The following is a 23981-nucleotide window of genomic DNA, read 5'->3' on the forward strand; positions in this document are numbered from 1 at the left end:
ACTCCAGAGAACATAAAAATGTGAAATCCTTGACCTTTATTTACCTCAAGTCTGGTAGGTAGTGACAGGTATTCAAACAACTATTAATTAGAGTCTTTTCACTGTAGTACTCACATTGCCTCTTTTATTGTTGTAGTAGCCTTGTAAGATAGGCATGATGGTGATGGTTACCCTTATTTTTACAGACAGAAAACCAATTTCTGTTCAAAGGATAGATATAAAGTTTTTTAACATAAAATTGGAATATTATGTGCATAATCTCCCTTGCTATTTTTTAAAACATTTCTAACATTATAAAAAGTAGTAGTAGCTAATTGTTTTTCCATGTGTACCTATTGAGCCTCTACTAGTGTTATACTGTGGAGGAATTTTGTATGGAAACTAGTGAATGAGATCACAGAGGCATTAGATAAAGAAGAAGCAGTATCACCCAAACTAATAGAACAGTATCAGTTAATGAAAAAAAAAATCGTTGTACGTCTCGAGAGTAAATTCTCTTTACAGCCCCCAAAACAAGACAGGAACAGCATATTCCATTTCATTTCAGTAGAGCCACAGAATAAGAGTACTGAAATCCACCAGAGATAGGTTTAGGGACTGTACGAAACCCACTGGACAGCCTGAGTTCAAAATGGTAAAATTTATTGATCTCATTTAAGGCCAGAGATGGGCCATTAAAAGGATTATGTGCATTAAAAAAGAAAAGGCAAAGCATATCTTAAAATAATTTGTTCTAATAAACAGAATGTTTTAGGTTTTGTTCTCAATAAAATAGAAGAAATTGGGGTTTCTATTAATGAAGAAATGGAAATACAGTCTGGGATTTTGATGTAAAAGTTATCTGGCTAAGGTAAAAAGAATTTAAAGAAGTTTAAAAGGCAAGGTTCAATTAATTCTACATTGCAAATGGTAAAGGGGAAAATTGACACATAAAAATATCAGATCAGTAGTATAGCCTGGAGAACTAATTTCAGAAACATCCTTAAGAATGCAGAAAAAAAGATAAGTGAAAATAGTTAAGGCTTTACAGCTTAGGCACAGACATAGGTCTGTGGCACCAACCTATACCTACTTTGTTATTCCAGATAAGTAAGCCTAATTTTTCCTCATCTATAAGACGGGAATTCTATTATTTCTTTATTCTTTTTATATTTTGCAAGTTTGGGGGTTGACGGGATCCCCACCTTTTGTCACAATGTCTTTTTTGTTTGTTTCTTGTAATTATTTTTCAATAGACTCAAAATTCCTTTTTTTTTATAGGTTGTTCATCAATTTATAGAAGTCTGTTATTAGAGATAATTGTTTCTTTGTTACTAAAATTGGAGTATTTTCTAATAGATTATAGTTCAGGTTTAGGATGTGATTGTGTGTGTGTGTGTGTGTGTGTGTGTGTGTGTGTGTGTGTGTGTGTAAGAGAGAGAGAGAGAGAGAGAGAGAGAGAGAGAGAGAGAACTGTATAATAAATTCAGCTCAGAAGGTATTTAAGAGGTGTTTGCTCATTAGCAAATAAAGGACATATCAAAACTCCCTGATTTGGTAACATTAACATGTAGTAAAAATATAAATTGTTTGTCTCATAGTTAGACTTCATTGTATGTTGCTGCCATAGCAGTACCTAAAAGGCATTCTGCAACCTCAATAAGACTTCACAGGTAGATATATCTCAAAAGTTTTCAGATCCAAAAATTTGCTCTTACCAATGTATCCACAGTTGCTCAGAGTTTGGGTTACCTATTAGAAGTAATCAATCCTACAAAAAGTTGATTAATAAACCTGAAAAAATATCTTTTAATGAAAGGTAGACCTTCCCATCTGTTGGGAAACTTAAGATCAGCCTCCCATTCTAACCTAAGTCTGTAGATCACAGAGGTACTTATTAAGTAGCATCAGAGCAGAAAGAATTGGATGAATTTAAAAATGTTTTATGCCAGTTTTGAGAAAAGTTGATTAATTTTCTCTACCTCAGAGGATATTTCACCTTATATTGGCCATTGATAATATCTGTTTCATTATAAGTAATAATTGACATAATATATTTCTGGCACTGTTCTAAGTCTTTACATGTTTATTTAATCCTCAAACCATTCTGTAGGATAGTAGTGGGTACTAGTATTATCCACACTTTCCAGAAGAGGAACACTCTTTCAGTAATTAAATTACTACTCTCCTTTAGATACAGTTCCTTAGAAGTTTCTGAATAAAAAGTTGATATATTTTATTTTCAGTACTCTTTTTTTTCTAAACCCTATGTTGATTATTACTCTTTTTCTTTAGTTTTTTACTAGACTGATGATATATACTGGTTAACCTTAATTTGAATTATGTATTTTTGGTGTGTCCTTAGGAGAAAAGTTTGTAATTTTCTATTATGTGTTGACTTATTAGTTTCCCTTTCAAAAATGATCTTTTCTTGGCCTTGTCCTATGAATTGCAAGTAGTTTCCTTTTTTAGCTTTTTAAACACTAGTCATATTCTTTACCATTCAGTGGTGTTTTTGAGATGTCCCCTGGTATAAATTATTAATTTAGAAATTATATTTATGGATATTTTATAGATGTAATTATACTACAGTTAATTTGGGGTATCTTTTAGACATTAGTATTTTACTGCAGAATTTTAGTGTTTACTCCAGGTTTATTGAGAAGACAGGTCTTTATTGAGGAAGACACATGGGCTCTCACAAGTCTGTTGATTACTGCCTTTAATTTATACTCCTTCCAACTTATTGGAAACAATGCAGAGTAATAACTGCAGGGTGATAAACTCTCCCAAATGCTGTTTTTGGTTATTGCAAGGTCAATATCTGAATGAATTGAAAAGAGTTTATACTTTATTTCAATGAAATTATGAATACTTCTTTATTGTACTGTATGTCTTTTAGGAGGTGATACGATCCTGTGCTGCAAAAGTAAGTAGTTCTTAATACCAGGAAGGTAACTTTAAACTATAGTTTTCATTGTGCTACACCAGAGAGTTGCAATGCATTCTTGTAGAGTTTAGAAACTCTACGTAAATTAATCTGGTATACACTTTCCTTAATTGGAATTAGAATTTTTTAAGGGATTATTACACTGGGATCTTAGAATTCAGTAAAAATTACTTGCTAAAAAATTTAGCAAGTAATTTCACAATTTTGAAGATTTAGAAATAATAAATGAAAAAAAGAATAAAATAAAAAGAATATGTGATGGGATATATTTTCAGTAAAGAACTAGCAGGTTTTTTCATTCTCTGAGAAAAATTTTATGCTTTTTTTGTTTTGTTTTGTCTTGTTTTGTTTTGAGGGATGGGGTGCTGGGAATTGAACCCAGAGCCTCACACACACAAGGTAAGCACTCTACCACTGGGCTATATCTTAGTCCAAATAAATTTTACATGATAATTAATACACAGGAGACATCAACCAGTATAATCTGATGGGTATATGCTAAATAAATTTTATAAGTATTGAAATGCATACAAGTTGCAGTTAATTATATGTTGTGCTGATAATGCTTTAATTATTTATCAAAGTGTTTTGTACTCTTTCCCCATTTAATCATATAATAATCCTGAAGGACAGATTAGATATTATTGTTATTCTTAATTTTGAAAGGAGGAGGCTGAGGCTTAATGAGTTTGTGGTTTACCTGAGAATCCAAATTTAATCTAACAACTATAGTACACAAAGAGACCCTTGATATTAGAGAGTGTGAACTAAAGTGTATGAGATATACACAGCAGCAGTCCTCCTTTTACAAAAAAGACTATTTTATTTATTTATAACCTTTAACTCAGTTGTTGAGAAAATAAATTAAGGAGTTGGAATGGTCTTGTTCTTTCATTCTTCCCTTTTCTGCCACTTCCAAAGTTCAGTTAAACATTCATTTATCAAATATAATTATATGTCACAAAATAAAAGATGAGAAGGGAAAGAATTAGAATGGTGTTGGTGTGATCAAAGACTGCTTCATATAGTGTCAATGCAGGAAATTTTTTTTAATTCAATAAGTACCCACGACCATGTGGCAGACACACAGAATGTGGTAGGCTGTTATCTTTTTCCTCATGGGGCATCTTACAGAGGAAACATATCAGAAAATACTGGGCCTACCCCATCACTGAGCTGTCCAATATCAGTCAGGACCTATCACTTTTTACCTAATTATCACAAAGTCAACAAGATATCAAATATAGACAAGAGAAGGAAAATGGAGAAAAAAGAGAACATGCTATATTCTGACTGGGGCTGCAGATGTTCAGGAAACTTGTTCTGATAGCATTGATTGGTACAATGATTGTAGCTCCAAGATTACTAAATTTTATGTATACACAGTATAAAAGGCTAGTGCCCCCTCAAAAAAAAGTTTATTCTCTGACTAGCAATTCAAAGTTATTTCTCTTTTATTTTTAACAAATATATTGCATGCCATTCTTTTGTGATGCTGTCTGAATGCCCAAAGAGTAAAAGCATCCTGCACACATTTAGCCAATCTGTATGGAGAATGTTCTCTACATAAATGTAATGGGAAAGTGAATACTCATAAATGAAAAAGTAGAATGAATGCTCATTGAAAAAAAATGATTACATATTATATCTGGAAAGATTAACCTTATTAATATCTTCAGTTTTTCTTTTTAAATATGTTTTATTGAGATGTAATTCACATACCACAATATTAATCTTTTTTAAAAGTACATAATTCATTGTTTTTTTACTTTATTCAAGTTATGCAGCCATCCAGCTTTGGTTTTAGAACTGTTTCATTTCTCCAGAATGAACTCCCATATCTGTTAGTAGTCATTCCCAATTCCTACACGCTCACACACACATCACAAACTCATAGTAACCACTAATATACTTTCCATAGTTTTGCCCATGTAGGACATTACATATGAATGGGATTGTATAATACGTGGTCTTTTGTAACTTTCTTTTACTCAAAATGATATTTTAAGCATTCTTCTTCATTTTCTAAATGTATTGTTTTTTATTGCCAAAGAAGATTCCACAGTCTGGATATGTTACATTTTACTAATCTCTTCATCAGTTTATGAACATTTGAGTTGTTTCTACCTTTTAGCTATTAAAAATAATACTACTGTGAACATATTTTGGAAGATGCGGACATTTTTATTTCTCTGACGTTTAATATAGGTGTGGACTTATTTAGTCATATGGTAACTCGTATTTTTGACAGTTTGAGGAACTGTCAGACTACTTTCCAAAGTGTATGTACCATATTAGAATCCCACAAACAAGGTATTTTCTTTGGAAAGATATTTGTTCAAATCCTTTGCCCTGATTTTAAATTGAGTTTCTTGTCTTTTTTGTTGTTCACTTTCAATAGGTTTTTATATATATTGAATACAAGTGTTTTATCTGATAGATAATCTGCAAATATGTTTTCCCATTTATATTATTTCCATTTTCTTTATATTTTTCTTTGAAATAAAGAGGTTTTCATTCATTTTTCTGAAGTTCATTTTCTTCTTCTTCTTTTTTTGGTTACTTGTCTCTCTTGTGTCACATGTGAAAAAACATTGCCTAACCCTATCTCAAAGGTTTACATTTTCTTCTATGAGTTTTATAGTTTTGTTTCTTACATTTAGGTCTGTAACTCTTGTGAGTTATTTTTTTCTTATGATGTGATATACTAATTGAATTTCATTCTATTGCATATGAATCTGCTGTTGTTTTAGCACTTCTTTCACATTGAATGGTCTTATTACTCATCAAAGGTATTTCATCTTCACAGCACAGTATATGCACTTTCTCATCTTTTAGATCCTGGATAATGAATTTTCATTAGGGCTTGTTAAATAAGTTTTTTCTTTCTTAAATTCCAGCCATATTTTTACTTTCTTGAAAGCTTATTTATTTTTTTCTAAATATTCTATTTATATTTCTAATTTATATTTTAAATATAAATATAAATATTTATTGGTGCTTACCAAGTATTTTTCTAAATGCTTGGGATGTAACAGTGAACAAAAACATTTTATTATAGATAGACAAAGGAAATAAGTGATACGGGGTAAAAATGGGAGTTCATAATCTGCTTGAATCAAATGTATGAAATGTGATATGTCAAGAGCTTTGTAATGTTTTGAACAACTAATAATAAAAAAAAATGGAAATAAGTGATACAAAGAAAATAAGTCCATGGGATAAAGAATGCTTGCAAGTGGAGGCTACTCTGAGGATATCATAGGAGCCCTCTCAGAAAAAAATCCTTAACAAGGAGCTAATTGTTTCTTAAATTCTGATCTTAAGAGTAGTACTGGCATGCTCAAGGAGCAGAAAGACCTATACTTAAGAAAGTAGTGAAGAAGCAAGGGGAAGCATGTTTTCATAAACAGGGTAAGGGGTAATCAGTACTAGATCATGCAGATTCTATTAAAGGGTCTTGCCAGCATGATTAGGAGTTAGAAATAGTATTTTAATCAGAGAAACCAGCCAGGGAGAATAGAATGAATTGTAAGAGAATGAGTCTTTTAAGCAGAGAAGCCAGCAGACTGCTATTATAGTCCATAAAGAGGAGACCTCTCTTTATGTAGTAGGCCTCTGTTAGTGTAGTAATAATGAAGATGCAGGCAATGGATAGTTTTGGTGTATATTTTGGGAATAGAGTCATCAGGACTTGGTGATGTGTTCAATGTGGTATAAGTGAAGGAATGAGGAATAAATTTCATGTTTTTGGTTTCAGTAATTGTGTGGGTGCTGGTAATATGCTTTTTTTAATTAATTTTTTTATTTCTATATGACAGTGGAATGCATTATAATTCTTATTACACATATAGAGCACAATTTGTCATATCTCTGGTTGTCTACAAAGTATATTCACACCAATTTGTGTCGTCATACATGTACTTTGCATAATAATGTTCATCACATTCACCATCATTTCTAACCCCATGCTCCCTCCCTTCCTATCCCATCCCTCTGTTTAAGGAGTACTAGAGTCGAGGGAGCAAGTCATAAAAGTAGAGTTTTAAATATAGGGATATCTATGAGGTAGACAGTGGATATATGAGTTTCATATTTGGTAGTGAAGTCAGGACTAAAGTCTTTCTTTCTTAGAGTGTTCCTTCTTTCCTTCCTTTTTTTAAGCTGATAGACTGAATGATATCACATGGCATATCAGTAAAGAAGAGCCTAGAGTAGTTCAAGAAAGAAGAGTGGTAGATGGTTGTATACTGCTGAGAGAAGAGTAAGATAAAGACAGAGTTGACCTTTGTATTTGGCAAGATGTTGGCCTTTGGTTACTTTGGTAAAACTGTTTCATTAAATGATGGAGACAAAAGAACAAGAGAAATGGGTTGAAAATGGAACCAGAGTGAATTAATCTGAGACCAGAAATATAGGCCATTCTTTTAAGGAATTATATCATGACTGGGGATCCGAGAAACAGGGCAGGAGTGGAGGGGAATATTAGATGGAATATTAAAGCATACTTATTTGCAGATGGGAATAATTTGGTGGTAGTTTAAAAGTTGATAATGTACCATGGAGGTAGTAATTACTGGAATCAAGTCCTTTACAAAAAAAAGTGAGAGGGGATATAATCTTGAGTTCAAAAGGAGGGACTATTCTAAAGAGAAAATAAAAATATAGATTTGATGATGGAAGGGTGAGAGAGTTCTCATCTTATTGCTGTCCAGGTAGTAACTGGTATTGAGGTCTTGAAGAGGATTTAATCTTCTTTTTCTTTTTTTTTAATTATATTCATCCAGGGTAAGTGATAATAAATGCACCCAAGTAAAAATTTATTAAATTATGTTTAGTATAAGAATTCTATAAATGTAAAGTAGTAATCTATATTATAGTAGTAGTAATCTATATTATAGTCGGATCTATCTTGGAACATATTATTTACTGAAAAAAATTTTTAAATGTTTAAAAAATAGAGATTCCAGAGAAAGCTGTTTATTAAAAATATATTTATTTATTCATTTGGAACCTGGGAATATAGCTTACTTGTGGAACATTTGCTTTGCATGCATGAGGCCCTGGGTTTCAATCCCTAGCACCACTAAGAGAGAAACAGAGGAGGGAAAAAAATAATAATATATATATACATACACACACACACACATATACATACACACACATATATATACACACACATATATATATATTATATACACACATACACACATATTTTCATCATAAGGAAGACAAAATCAAGTTGAGATTTGAATAGAATAATGGTTTTCAGTTGTTTGGAAAAGGGTTCTTTTGAAAGGATTTTTAAATAATTTTTTTAAAAATACAATTATTTCTTACTGGCATTCCAAAACTGGATATGAGCAAGTTGAGTTCTCTTGTTCTAACAATATGTAGAATGCTGGCGTTATTCTATATGTGGTCTTTGTGGCTTGTGAGGAGCAGTTAAGGTAGAGTCCAGCTTTCTAACCTGGGCACTTAGGCAGAGAGTAGTAGCTTTTCCTGATAAAATAAATTGTACAGAAAGATTGGGTTAGCTCTGAGCTTAATGACCAAGAGGCATGTTTTCAACATAAGAAACAGTGTTAGAAAGCATATAAAGTAAAAAATGAATGTTCCTGCCCAGAGTAACAATATGATATGATGTGAGGGTAGAAGAGGGCTAAAGTGGATCTAGCAAACACACTAATGAGGAATGTATGGGTATGACAAAATAAACAGGATTAAAAATGAAGAGAGGAGAGTTGTGGACAGTGTCAAAGGCCTGTGTGAATCTCCTGAATTTCATGATTGAAAGTACAGAGTGACCTTCACTTCACATTTAGTGTTAACAATAAAAACAAGCTTTGTTGTAGCTGTTTTAAGAATGAAAGATTGAGGTACCTGGATAGAAACTGTGTGCTGTTTTTCAAGGAATTTACCTTCTAATGAAATTTGAGGGAAATAGAATTATAGGGAGTTTTTGTTTGCTGTTAATTTTTGTTCTAAAGTAGAAGGGTCTATTCTAGCTTGTGGCAAAAAGAGCCAGTGGAGAAGTTGAGAGTACAATTTGAAAGAGCTTTAGGGATATCCCCAAGGACACCAGTGAAGGTATTAATCTTAAACAGATGCACTTCTTCCTCTGACAGTAAAAGAAGAGATGAGGGTAGGTGGAGGAGGTGTATTCAGTCATAGGTTTGAAAGTGAGGATTTCAGGAGGTTCAAGGTCACATTTTCCTTGCAAAGCTGGGCAGTAGACTAAATGGAAAAGTAGTGAAAGTCTTGAAGGAAATCAAGATCTATTTTAAAGTGTACTTGGAGGAATCATATCAGTAATCTTTGAAACACCAACACCGTGGTAGCTATCAGAGGCCCCCCAAAATCTGATTAAATATTACAAAATAAAACTTCATAATGACTGCTTCAAATTTGACTTCTGATTTTAGTTAATATTAGTCATAATGAACTAGTTTAGAGGTAATATTTTTTGGTACCTTACCATTGTAAAAAACTCTCTAGCTGGGTGCCATGGAGCACACCTGCAATCCCAGCAACTCAGGAGGCTGAGGCAGGAGGATCTCAAGTTCAAAGCCAGCCTCAGTAATTTTGCAAAGCCCTAAGTCACTCAGTGAGACCCATCTCTAAATAAAATATAAAAAGGGACTAGAAATGTGGCTTAATGGTAAAGTGTCCCTGAGTTCAATCCTGGGTACCCCCCCCAAAAAAAAAAGTCTCTAATAGTTCCTTCCCAGTCTCTCACTTCTCTTCTCACTTCTCTGTCCCAGTTTATAAAGAAAACATCTGAAGGTCTTGAGATCATGTTTCTTAAGATACTAAGGACTGCTCATTTATTGGCTTTACTAACCTAGAAATCATAGCAACATAACCTTCTGTTAGAATTTATATTCTGAGAATGTAAAAAAAATACTAGCCTTCAAATACTTTGAATATTAGTTTACTTCAAGCTTTCTGTTTAACTTCTTTTTCAAAACTGGGATTTTAATTTTTATAACAGATAATTTGCAAAAATAATTTGCAGTAAACATTTCCTGAATATTATTGGGTTATTTTTGCCTCCAGAACTGTCTTCAGATTAAAATATTAACCTGCATTATTGTATAGATTTGGTGGAAAATTTGACAGCTGTATGGGCAAAGAGTTGAACTTGTGAATTTAGCATGTAAACAGCATCAGAATATTCAGATATAACTTAAAACCAATTTGAGGAGTCTTCAAAGCTTAAAAATTATTATGAACAATTCTATTTGTAGTGAAGGTATCATACAATCTAAAGTCAGCTAAAATGATTAGACTTGTATGTATATATGGAAATGAGTGTTATATCTCTCCCAAAAGTTTTCAATTTTAACTAATGATTAAAAGAGAAACTTTCCTTAGCTTATTTAGTCTTTTGCATTCAGTTTTATGTTTGGGACAGTGAGGTTCTTAAAATTAAAATGAACCCACTTCTAGAGAATTAATGTTTGCATATTTTGCATAAAGCTGCCTATGCTCTAAAAGAGTAGGCAAAACAGTTTTGTAATTAACTTGGGAGAAGTTCTAGGTGATTTTTTTCTTTTTACCTATCATGAATTTTATTCAAGTTTTATGCTTTAAGTGTTCTTCAATATGGAGGTACTAAACTGACTTTGGCAGACTGTGGTTTTTGCATGAAGCAAGCAGAAAAATGTGTTGTGAAAAGAGGGTAGATCAGTATAGGGTAGACTATCTTAGCCAACCTTTCTGTTGTTGTAAAATTATTAAGCAATTCTTTTCCACAGCATATATTTCAAAAATAGATGTTGCTTCACTCTATCTAATGGTTATTATTATTTTTCTTCCTCTAAATGAAGTGATAAATATATGGAAGCTAGCTTTAAAAACACTTTGAGTTCTAATTTCAAATGACTAATACTAACAATAATAACAGTTTTTGCAAACCTTGAAAATTGCCTTGTCTGCTCTATTGTGTTACTATACACCACTTAATGGAAATTTGAATAACCTCTAAAGAAAGGTGTCAAGAAATAACAGAATTATATTTTTAAAAAACTCCACAAGAACATGTAATTATAATTATCTTTGCAAACAACATTTTATTTAAAAAGAGTGATAAGTTTTTCTGTTTGAGCAGAGTGGCATTCAGTACACTCTTCAAGCTTTGCTGTTGTTTTTTGTTTTGTTTTGTTTCAGTGCACATAAATTGTGCACATAAATTTCTAAAGAGGATGACTAAAAGTCATTGTAGGTACTGTGTGTGTGTGTTTGTGTGTATCCATGACCATACAGAGATACAAACACAAATTCATATCTCCAGCATACACCTGTTAATTTACAACAGATCTTAAAATACATTGTTTGGCATGTAGGAAAATCATTTTCAAGAAACTGACAAAAGGAATGAATATATAGTTAAATGATAAATGTGTCCTTTTTGTATATAGTACTTACATTTAAAATTATAGAATTCTGATTTATTGCATCACCATATTAAATTAAATATCCTAATTCTCTTACTTTTAGATGATGTTAATAATAATAATTAAATTTATATAGCACTTTATATTTACTTTAAGTTTGGGGGAGGGTTTGGTTTAGGTTTTTTTGTTTGTTTTTGTTTTTTACATTTCTTCAGATCAAACCCAGAGCTTTGTTCATGCTAGGCAAGCACTCTACCACTGAGCCATACCTTCAGTCCTATTTAACCTATTTCTTACTTAATGTTATTTAGTGTTTTATGGTTAACATGTAAATATCACTTTATAATACCAGATGTTCATATGTATTGGCACATTCCCATTAACTCATAGATATTATTTTTATAATCTCCATTTAAAGATGGATAAGGAAGCTCAAAGATATTGGTTTTGTTTTTATTTTAGATACAATTAATATAAATAATCAACTTAATTTGGTTAGTGTTTGATAATGGAGTCTGAGAATTTTTAAAGCTGGACAGTATTTTAGCACTGATGTGATATTTGACCCCTTTTGACTACTTTGAAAAATAGTTTTGTGTTTTATTAAATGTCATCATAACCATTTAGGTACTTTAGAATTGTGTTAGTGCATGTTCTTAATTGATTTTTTACTGAATCTGCTAAAATTCTTTGCTCCAAGAGAAAAAGTTAATCTAAGATATAGCATTACTATTTGAGAGAAAGAAAGCATTTACAAATATGCAAATAATGAGTCAGATAAATTGCTTATAACCCCAACCCAGAACTATCTTATTTAAAACCCCAAATACTGATGCAGAAGTCCACTCTGTGATTTTTATTATTTAAACCAAAGTAAATAAATAAATAAAAAGAAAAGGAACTATTTTTATATATTAATATTTATATCATAATTTATAATTTTAGCTTTCTTAATTCACCAATTACATATGTGCAGTGAACTAAAATATTATATTGTTCCAATTTTTTTTAAAAAATCACATTTTATCATGATTCATAGTAATAATTTTAAAAAATTGCTGACTTATTAATAACGAACTAAGGGCTTGCTTTTTTCCTGAAATTCATTCTAGTTTACAATATAAATGTCTTCATAAACACTTCAAACTTTTTTAGTGAACGATTATTTTTTTACAGTAGCTATAATACATGTTTCATTCCTGTGAGATGTTTGTACTGACAGTCATAATAAGTTTTACCTTTTGTGTAAAACCTTACATTTACTTCAGAAATTTTGCTTAATATTATTTCTAAAGTCATGCTGTTTTTAAACAGAATAACTGTTTCACAGAATAACTTTCTCAAGTTAAGTTACAGCTGTGTTATCTGTGTCACCCTGATTTATATAAATGCTAGTCTTACAGGTGTTTTCTCTACAGTCTCTAAAAAGGAAGTACCTGCTATTTCACTAAAATGCTAGAGAAATATGGATATGAAACATTTTACACTTTTGATTAAAAGCATTTAAGGATTTATTATATTTTTTGCATGGATTAAGACTACTCTTTTTTATTAATGATGTTAATTTCATAATAAGCAAACTTTAGTAAGATTTATTTACTTTAATATAGTTAACTTTCATCATCACTGTATACCTTTCTTGATAAAAACTATTTTGTTTTTTGTTTTGTAAACTTTAAAAACTAACTATATAAATCATTACCATTTCTTTTAACCCATCATATGTTCTGATTTGGCTAGTAAGCAAATATTTCACATCTAGTTTTTGCATAAGTAACCCAGAAAATCATGCTGTAGTTTCTGATTTGCATTTTCTATTGCAGGTCAACAAAAATCTCTCATTTACTTCACCACCACCAGCCTCCTCACAACAGTCTAAGTTAAAACAGTCAAACATGCTGTCCGCTCATGAGATTCTACATCAGTTTGGTTTCACTCAAACCGGTGAGCCCCTTTCTTACTTTGACTATTATTTTAAGTGTTCAGATGTTATTTTTAAAATGAATTTACATATTTCTCTTCCAGAAACAAAATAGCATTTTAATGGTCAGTTTCACAGTTGATAAATTCTATTCAATCATCTTTTTTTCCTTGAAATCACAGAAATTATTTCAAAGTAAATTTAGATTTGCTAACTTGAACAGTAGCTATTCTGAACCTATATTCTGTTAAACAGATAGTAACTTAAAGGTGAAGAAATACGAGTTTTAAACATATAATTCTAAATTTAAGTCAGTGTCCCAGCTGTATAAAGAAACCATGGTTTATTTTTCATCTTAAGTAAAGTCAATATAGAATGAATGCACTTTGGAAGAAATAGGATGCAACCTGCAGAGAGATCACATCCCCTAAAAGTTGGCAAATTAATAAAATATGCAAAAAAGCTTGTTTCAGAAATCTACATGAATTACTGAGTTGATATGAACTATTCAATTGTAAATTTTTAGGCTAATGTTCAAATTTAAATAAGGTTTTCAGAGGATATCAAAGAAAAACTTATAAGTAAGAAAAGTTTATTTTTGCATTGAAAAATTACTTTTTCTCTTTGTTAGCTATATATTTCTTTTTAATATTTATTTATTTATTTTTAGTCACACATAATACCTTTATTTTGTTTATTGATTTGTATGTGGTGCTGAGGATCGAACCCAGGGCCTTGCACATGCTAGGCAAGCACTCTACTGCTGAGCCACAACCCCAGCCCTATTGGCTATATATTTCTAACAGCAATTTTCCTATTACTGAATTCTTTAAGAAATGTGAAATAACTGAAAATTACAAAACAATTAATTTTTAACAAAAAGATTAAAAAGAAATTTGAGTTTGAAAAGATCAGCATAATTTTCTTAGAAGTTCAGAGATACTATCATTTTCAACCTTGAAAGTATTTTGGAATTTACATGTACAAATTATTTTAAGTTTGCTGTATAAGTTATATACTATAATGAAAAAATATTTGGATTCAGAAGGCTTACAGTAGTGCTGGTTGTCTTTTATAATATCTGTGAACCCAAGACTCTTCATTTGAAAACTGATAATGGTGTTCAGATGACATATCTGAAAACACTTATGTAAACATAAGGCACTATATAAGTATAAATGTTAACATTGTAAACATGGTGAATATGTGTAAGCTAGGTTTGAAAAAACTTTACTTCTAAATTCAGATCACTATAGTAATTAACCATTATCTCAAACCTCAAAAATTTCAATTTATCTTGTTTCAGATATCTAACAGAAGTTAAAGCAATAGTGCTGATCATTGATATTTACATTGGCAGGTGCACCATATACTATATGCTCCTTTAGACTTAGTCTTTGCACCCTAAATACATAGATGGTTTTCCTTTATAACTTGTCCTTTTCATGACTAGGAGGGAGCTTTCCATCTTTGTGCTTAGGTCAGAATTTCTGGGAACAAACTTTTCAGTCCACATTTCTGGATTAAAGGCTTAGAAGATAAATGTCAGTTGTTAAATAAAGACAAATGTTAACATATTATTTAAAATTTATTTAAATAGTGTCTTCTGTCTTGTCAGCCAACATTGTGTAGATAATGAATATAAAGTACTTTTATTTTTTGTGAAGAGGAAGAGCAGAAGGATAGATAGGAAAGCCTTTGAAATGTTAAGAGGGATTATCACTAAAACAGATAAAGAATAGAGATGAAGAACAGAGGAACAGCTGGATATGATAAGGGCAAGCCTTGCAAACTTCACATACATAGAAGTGGCTCAATTTCCCTGTAGATCCCATGGCCGTGCAGGCCACAAGTGGGATATCTACATCCTGGATGTCTGTCCACATGTGCACTATCTCAGAGGTATTCTCATTTAGCCATGCAATGCATGGTTACATGGCCATACCAAAATCAGTTGCTAACCTCACTATAAGGCATATCCTTCCTAGAAAGTTTATTAAGATGGAAAAATGATAAAAGGAGAATATGTGGTCTATATGGAAAAATGATAAAAGCAGAATGATCGATTGCAAAATGGCCAAGTTCTTCATTTTATTCATTAAAAAGCCAGTCTCTGTGAAAGATATTCTGTGCAGGGAACTAGGTAGACTAGTTTCTAGACCTGGCCCTATTTCTAAATGACTGTAGAATCTTGAGCAGTATTTTACAGGTTTCAGTTTTCTTGTCCCCTACAAGTGAAGACTTTTGATTAGATTTCTTTCTTTAAAATTATGTGATTTTATTCAGTGTTCAAATAAGTTTTTAAATAAGTGTTCTTGATTTTACAAATCTATTAGAATCCAAAATACAGGACTACAAAACAAATAATATGGATATAGTGTTTTAAAATCTCAACTGAAAACCTATCTGAAATATATAGGTCATACAATGTTTGTCTTTGTAAAGTATAGGGAAAATCTGTTCACACAGAGCTAATATATATGATCCTGCTTACAATCATGTGAAGAGATTTATGAACAGGATTGGATCTTTTTTATATATAAATTACATATAGGTGAGTTTACTTGCTGGATGTCTCAACTGCAATATGGGCTTTTATGTTCAGCTAAACATATATTGACCTTATTAATTCAAGGTAAGGTCTAGGTAATGAGGACTGTTAGAAAGCAGTCTTTCCTCATTGGTTTATTTTCCTCAATTTCTAGAATACTGCCTTATTTGTTATAAAATCATTTTAAGAATCTACTTTGTTTTATGTCCTCTGTCAAAGATATGGAATAAATATTACAATCTCTGCATTCAAGAAGCTTTTGATTGGGTTGAGGAAAAAAATGAGTAGGCAACAAACTAAGTCACTGTGATATAAACAATGAAATCACAGACCATTAGAGTATCACAGCAATAAAGAGAGAGAAGAGTTAACAGATTTTTTCAAACTACATATCCAAATAGACCTCTTGATTCTCCATCTCCAAAACCCTGCCTTCTACCTCAACTTCCTCTGCTACACCTCAGGTCTTCGTAATCCCAGTGCTTCATACCACATTGATTCAATTGTTTAGGGAAACTTAGAGCCATAATTGAGTCTGTCTTTTCCCTCCACTTCCTACTTGTCTATGGAGTTCAGTTGTTTGATCTGTCCTACTGCAGTGATCTGTATCCTTTGCATTCACCCTAAATAAAATTTTTTGTTACCATACTTTAATGAATAGTGTGTGTGTGTGTGTGTGTGTGTGTTTTAATAACTTGACATGGCTAGGTAATGGTTTGTTTAGCTGGAAATGGTGGAATGGATGCTTAGGGAAAACTGGGTCTGCAAAGGTAGACTGGGGCCAAATTGTGCTAAGCCTAGGAATTCACATTTTACTCAACTAGAAGAGTTATCCAAGGTATGAATATGAAATATGATAAAATATGCTTTTAATTCATTGACATTTTAATTCTGTCAAACCAGTACCACATACCAAAACTAGATAAGGACATGTCCAGGAAAGAAGACTATAGATTAATATTCCTGATGAACTTAGATACAAAAATACTTAGTATTAGCAAATCATGTTCAACAACATATTCAGATTATACACCATGACTGAGTTGTTTTTTTTCTAGAGATGCAAGACTGGGTTTCATATATGCAAATCAATAAATGTAATTCATCACATAAATAAAATTAAGGACAAAGATAACTTAATCATCTCAATAGATGCAGAGAAGGCCTTTGACAAAATTCAGTATGCATTCATGATAAAAATACTAAAGAAACTAGGAATAGAAGAAACATACCTCAAAGTCATAAAGGTTATATGTGAAAAACCCAGAGCCAGCTTCATTGTAAATGAGAGGAAAACTGAAAGCATTTCCTTGAAAAATCTGTAATAAGACAGGATGTCCTCACATCACTTCTATTTAAGATAGTGCTAGAATTTATAGTTAGAGTAATTAGGCAAAGAGGGAAATAAAGGGGATTTAAAATAGGAAAGGTAGAAGTCAAATTATCACTGTTTGAAAATGATATGAGCCTATACTTAAAACATCCAAAAAATTCCACCAAAACACTGCTAGAGCTAAGAAATAAATTCAGCAAAATAGCAGGTTATAAAATCAACATACAAAAATCAGTAGCTTTTAGGGCTGGGGATGTGGCTCAAGCGGTGGCGTGCTTGCCTGGCATGCGTGAGGCCCGGGTTCGATCCTCAGCACCACATACAAACAAAGATGTTGTGTCTGCAGAAAAACTAAAATAAATATTAAAATTCTCTCTCTCTCTCTCTCTCTCTCTCTCTCTCTCTCTCTCTCTCTCTCTCTCTCTCTCAAAAAAAAAAATCAATAGCTTTCCTATATACTAATAATGAATCTACTGAGAAAAAAATCAGGAAAGCAATTCCATTACAATAGCATTGAAAAATACAATAAAATACCTAGAAGTAAATCTAACTAACAAGGTGAAAGACCTCTATGATGAAAACTGTAGAATATTGAAGAAATTGAAGATGATCTCAGAAGATGGAAACACCTTCCATGTTCATGAATAGGCAAAACTGATATTGTTAAAATGGATACAAAAGCAATTTGCAGATTCCATGCAATTCCCATCAAATTACCAGTGATATTCTTTACAGACTAGGAAAAAAACCAGTCCTAAAATTTATTTGGAAGAATAAAAGACCCACAATAGCCAATGAAATTCTAAGCCCCGCCCCAAACAAAAACAATGCTGGAAGCATCACAATATCTAACTTCAAATTATATTACAGAGCTATAATTAAAAAAACTGCATGGCATAATAACTGACATAAAAACCAATGGAACTGGGGATGTGGCTCAAGCGGTAGCTCGCTCGCCTGGCATGCGTGCGGCCCGGGTTCAATCCTCAGCACCACTTATAAACAAAGATGTTGTCCGCCGAAAACTAAAAAAAATAAATAAACATTAAAAAATTCTCTCTCACTGATGGAACAGAATAGAAGACACAGGACAAACCCACACATCTACAGTCTTCTGATTCCTTTTTTTAAAAAATATTTTTGTTTTAGTTCCCAGTGGAACTTTATTTATATGTGGTGCTAAGAATTGAACCCTGTGCCTCCCACATGCTACTCAAGTGCTCTCCCACTGAGCCATGACCCCAACCCAGTCATCTGGTTCTTGACACAGGTGCCCAAAACATACTTTGGAGAAAATACAACCTTTTTAACAATAGTGCTGGGAAAACTGGTTATTCATATGTAGGAGAATAAAACTAGATCATTGTCTCTCACCACGGTGTATAAAAATCATCTCAAAATAGATCAAAGACCTAGGAATTAGACCAGAGACTATACATCTCCTAGAAGAAAACATAGGATCAACACTTCAGCACATAGGCACAAGTTAATAAGAACTGTAAAGCTCAGGTAATAATGCCAAGAGAATGATTGGGATGGCATCAAATTAAAAAACTTCTACACAGCAAAGGAAACAATTAGTAATGTGAAAAGAGAACTCACAGAATGGGAAAAAAAATTTGCTACCTATTCTTCTAACAAAGGATTAATATCTAGAATATATAAAAAAAAATTCGAAAAAACTTTACACCAAAAAAAACATTAATAATAAATGGGAAACTGAATTAAACAGACACTTCTCAAATGAAGAAATGCATATAGCCAACAAGTGTATGAAAAGGTGTTTAACATAATTAGCAATTAGGGAAATGCAAATCAAATCTACATTGAGATTTCATCTCATACCAGTCAGAATGGCAGGCATTAAAAATACTTATAATGCTAGAAGTTGGGTATGGTGCCTCCTGAAGCTGAAGCAGGAGGATTATGAGTTCAAAGCCAGCCTCAGCAACAGTGAGGTGCTAAGCAATTCAAAGAGACCCTGTCTCTAAATAAAATATAAAATAGGGCTGGGGATGTGGCTCAGTGGCCACACCTCCCCCCACTAAATAAATAAATAAATACATGCTGGAGAGGATGTGGAGAAAAAATAACACTATTATGCTGTTGGTGGGATTATAAATTAATGCAGCCACTATGGAAATCAGTATGGAGACCACTCAAAAGACAAGGAATGGAACCACTGTGTGACCCAGCTATGCCACTCCTATCCCCCAAAATTAAAGTCATCATACTACAGTGATACATCCTTATCTGTGTTTATAACAGCACAATTCAGAGGAGTCAAACAATAGAACCAGTCTAGTTGTCCATCAGTGGATGATTAGATAAAGAAAGTGTGATATATATTTATATAATGGAGTTTATTCAGCCATAAAGGAAAATGAAATTACATCCTTTGTCAGGAAAATGGATGGAACTAGAGACCATTATGTTAAATGAATTAAGTTAAACTCAGAAGGTCAAGGGTCATATATTTTCTCACATGCAAAAGCTAGAGAGAAAAAAGGGGAAAGAAAGGGTGGATCTCATGGAAATCAAAGGGAGATTTGTTATGTTATGTGCATATAAGGACAAATTCATCATTATGTACAACATAATACACCAATAAATAATGTTGAAAACTTTTTTCAAAAATATACTTTAAAAAACTATAGCTGGGACTGGGACTGGGGCTCAGCAGTAGAGCACTTGCCTAGCATGTGCGAGGCCCTGGGTTCAATTCTCAGCACCACATAAAAATAAACAAATAAAATAAAGATATTGTGTCCAACTACAACTAAAAAAATAAATATTAAAAAAATGATAACTGGTATCTGGGTGAGACATGGTCTAGAAAAAAATATTAGGGTATTACTGTAAATTCTTAACAATAAGTCAGTTAATCCCTGTTAAAATTAAAACTATTTAACATCTTTCCTAAGTTTTATAAGAAGTCAATTTGTAATTTTAACATTTGGGGTTATAGTAAAGGCTACAGCGTATATAAATGCTTCACCATGAAGTGAACATGTTATAGACTTCATCTCAAAACTGTTCCGTACTTGTTTGGTACAATTAAGAAAATATATAAAACAATGACAGCAACTTACGTTTGCATATAAACATTTATAAGATTTTTTTAATACATATGTTTGTTTTCTCCTCAACATAACTCTAAAAGGAGCAAGTGTGAAAAATCTTATTGAGTGAAATCATCTTAAAAATTTTAAAGATCTTATTCAATTCATTTACAGTGGAAACTAAGAACTGGAGGGACTGACATATAACTATACTTCACATAATTAATGTCATTCGTACCTAGCTCAATGCATGGTCTTCACTATAACAAATTGCTTGTTCTCTAGAAGGACTTAAAAATGGGAAGTAAAGTGGATTCCCTGGTCAAGACCCTCAGAGAGGTTGTGCCTGCAGCCACTCCTTTGTCCTTTGTCCTTTTAGTCTGCCAAGTAGTCCCTCTGGCTTGGGTATTATATTTCTTTTTAGAATTCTTTGAAAAGTAATAACCTGAACAATACTAACAACTATTTGGAAAAGGTGTGATTTTTGAAATTAAGCTGTCAAGAAGGACAATTAATTAATCAATTTGCATTTTATTTCACCTTTAGATATATTCTATTTGTCAGTTATTAAATTGTCTTTAATGCTTGGGTCAGTATAATTGGCATGTTTAGTATCTAGTCAAATTAACAGGCTCTCTTCAGAGAAACTTTATTCTGATTTGTCTGAATCCAGATCCCATTCAACCATCTCAAGAGTCCTGTAGAACTAAATTTTAGAACAGGCTATCAGGTGTGATGGTAAATGCCTCTAGTTCCAGCTACTTAAGAGACCGAGACAGAGGAATTACTTGAACCCACAAATTCAAGACTAATGTGGACAACATTGTGAGCTCTATTGCAAAAAGAAATAAAATAAAAATTAAAAATTAGTTTATTTCAGTAATAAAATCTATCACTATTATAGGTGGATAAGAGAGAAAAATTAGCAGAAATGCTTATTATTGGCAATGAGGTATTTGTATCATCTTTGCTTAATTATATTTGAAGGACAGTGTATTTTGTTTTTATGTATTTCCAGCTTTTCACAACATTGCTCTAAGTTAAATTTAATTCAGATTAAATGGATAAGTCAAGCAAAATAAAACAAATCAATTTATTAATATGACTTGTATCCATGAAATCTTCATATCATCGTTTATAATTATAAATTTGGTGTTTGGATTACATCTAAGCTGGAAATATGATGGCTCTTTATTTCAAAGGAAAAATATATTGGGACAAAAAATTAGGAATTAGAATGATTCTCAGTAAACACAGCTGACGATAAAAGGAAGTTTTCATTTTAAGGAAGGTAAAATGAGCTCAAAGAACTTTTCATCATATCAGAATTGGCAGGTTTTTTTCTATTATTACTTAATGAATTTAACTGCTTTATTGAATTCTCTCTGGTTTCATACTTTCAAAATTCTAAGATCTCAATCCATTGATAAGATAGGTTAAAGGAACCAATTCATTGCCAAAAGATGATCAGTAGAATTAATGGATTTTTTATAGATAAGTGTTCTTAAGTATTCTTTTTTGTTGTTAAAAAAAAATCAGCATGTTTTTATTGGGCAGTTTTTAAGAGCAAGACTTTGTTTTCCAAAATGGTCACTTTTCTGAATTTGCTGTATATTATGAACTTGAATTGGATTTGGTCAGAAGAAAGTTGAGCCTTATCCCTAACTCTATTACCTGTTTTTTGAGGGTAGCTGACTTTCTCACATCAGATAAATGTCTCTGAATATTTTCTCCTGCATAGAATTGTTAGGATCACAAAAATATTTTTAATACTTTAAAACCCATAAAATGTTGTGAGAATAAATAATAGGCAGCTACTTGAGATTTGAAATCATACAATTTGCATCATGACCCACAGAATGAAGGAAGTACATGATTTAATAAAATGAATTAAGTGATGATTATAGGAGGAAAATAAGTGAGAGGGACAAATAATGGATATAGGATTTTTAGAAGCATGCCAAAAAGGCGTCAAGATTAAGTAATTTAAGAGGACAGTTTTCAAACAAGCATCTCAAACTCTATCCCTTAGAATTTTACACTTCACTTTTGAAGCTTTAGCTTTCCACAGAAATACCACCCTTAACCCATTTTTTAAATGTGATAATGTTGAGAATTTCAGATAGTTAAAATAATAGGCCAAAATTTGTGTGAGAGTATGTGTTGGGTTGGGAACAATCCTTTCTTCCAAAGCTAAGAAACAACCAAAATAACAAAGAACTCCTTTAGCTAGCCTTGTTTTCCCTCAGGATTTGACTGCCTCTAAAAGCATGTAGCAAGAAGCATCAGAAAACTTTGAAGTACTTCATATAATGCCATTTTGCAACCTGTAATTTTTCCACTCAAGAAAATACTTTCTATAGTAGGGGGAAAAAAAGAATAAAAGTGGGAGGAAGGGTACTTATTTAATCAGAAATGTGTTGATAACATTTGTTCACTAATAGAAGCAGTGATGTATAGAAGTAAACTTCAGATTAGGAATTGATGTCAAATTTCTAATTCTGCCTTTATTACCCCTCCAGCCTCTCAATTTATTCAACTTCTAAAGAGCTAATGATAGGCCAGACAGTATGCTGGTGCTGGTTATTCAGAGTAAAAATTATAGACCCTGCTCTCAAGGGATCTGCAGTTTTTATTAGAAGAAGAAAAGCAGACATTTAGAGTGCAATGTGGAGAGCCTAACTCAGGCTCAGGGGTCTGAGGAAGATAAAGAATTTAAAGACTCGGTGATTTCTGAATTGAGTTTTAAGAAGAGGAGTCCCCATTAAAAAGAGAGGGGCTCTAAGACTGAGGGGTGGGAACAACTTAACAAAGTTTTTCACATATAAAATGGAGGTTGTTATGCCCAAATTTGACTGCTTTTTAAAAAGGCTAACAAGCAGTGTGAAATCACTTTTTAAATGATTAAGCAACTAAATGAAGGTTGTTACTCTTTATCTTTTATTTCTGTAGCATGAATTAAGTAATAGTAGCTTAATTTTTAAAAAAGGATGGTGATAAAAATGAAGACAGGATGAAAATGTACATATGTCACATAGCTGGTCAGACTAACTGAATTAATCCTATTGTCCATCTCATCTCCCAAAGACCAGGAATTACATCCGAAGCTGATGTTGCTGCCATTTTATGTATTTTCTCTAACTACCTATCAACACAACAGCCCTAGAAATGGGACTAATTTCATATTTGGATTTTTCTGGTTACTGGCTAAATCTTCATTGTTTGGAATTTTCCTGTAACATGTGACTATTTTATGCTCCCTTTCTACAAAGATTAAGACTTCATTTGCTAGAATTTGTTGTTGTTGTTGTTGTCATACTTGGAATGTGAAATTGATGTTGTATCAGTACATTAAAGATACAAGGTACCATTTTTAGTAACCAGTATACTATTATACTAATTCTGCAGTGATCCAAGTTAATCTGCTAGTTAAATATTAAAACTTATCCTCCACTTACAATACAAGTCCCTATATTTTTTAATAAGGTTATCTAAATTAGGTGTTTTTATATATTGATAATTTAAAATATATTCTACATACAGATAATTTCTTAATGTGTCAACTAATGAATATTAATGAATTTGATGGTTCTTCATACACAGGGATATGTACTTAGTATTAATGTATTAATTATAAGGCATGTTAAATTTCTTTATATATCTTCTGAGGGGAAAATATGAGGGCAAACTTTTCTCCCTGTTGATATCAGCAGACTCAAATGAGATTGAATCTGCCCACTGTTTTTTAGCCATTTGTTTTGTAGGAAGCTGTTTTTTGTGTCTATC

General features: G+C 32.0%; 1 protein-coding gene across 7 annotated transcripts in view; it reads left to right on the forward strand.

Annotated features, from left to right (window-relative positions):
• Ahi1 (Abelson helper integration site 1) overlaps window positions 1–23981 on the forward strand; it is a 102621-nt gene that overhangs the window by 73278 nt on the left and 5362 nt on the right. For 5 of the 7 annotated variants that reach the window (XM_078019080.1, XM_078019079.1, XM_078019084.1 and 2 more), the window contains 3 exons: window positions 2882–2908; window positions 13152–13272; window positions 23283–23449. In XM_078019080.1, coding sequence (XP_077875206.1) covers window positions 2882–2908; window positions 13152–13272; window positions 23283–23434 — 300 coding nt within the window. In that variant the 3' untranslated portion in view covers window positions 23435–23449. Of the gene's footprint in view, window positions 1–2881; window positions 2909–13151; window positions 13273–23282; window positions 23450–23981 lie in introns of those variants that run through there. The other 2 variants (XM_078019081.1, XM_078019082.1) reach the window with 2 other exon arrangements.

Source organism: Ictidomys tridecemlineatus, chromosome 8, assembly GCF_052094955.1.
Source record: "Ictidomys tridecemlineatus isolate mIctTri1 chromosome 8, mIctTri1.hap1, whole genome shotgun sequence".
NCBI classification, from domain to species: domain Eukaryota; kingdom Metazoa; phylum Chordata; class Mammalia; order Rodentia; family Sciuridae; genus Ictidomys; species Ictidomys tridecemlineatus.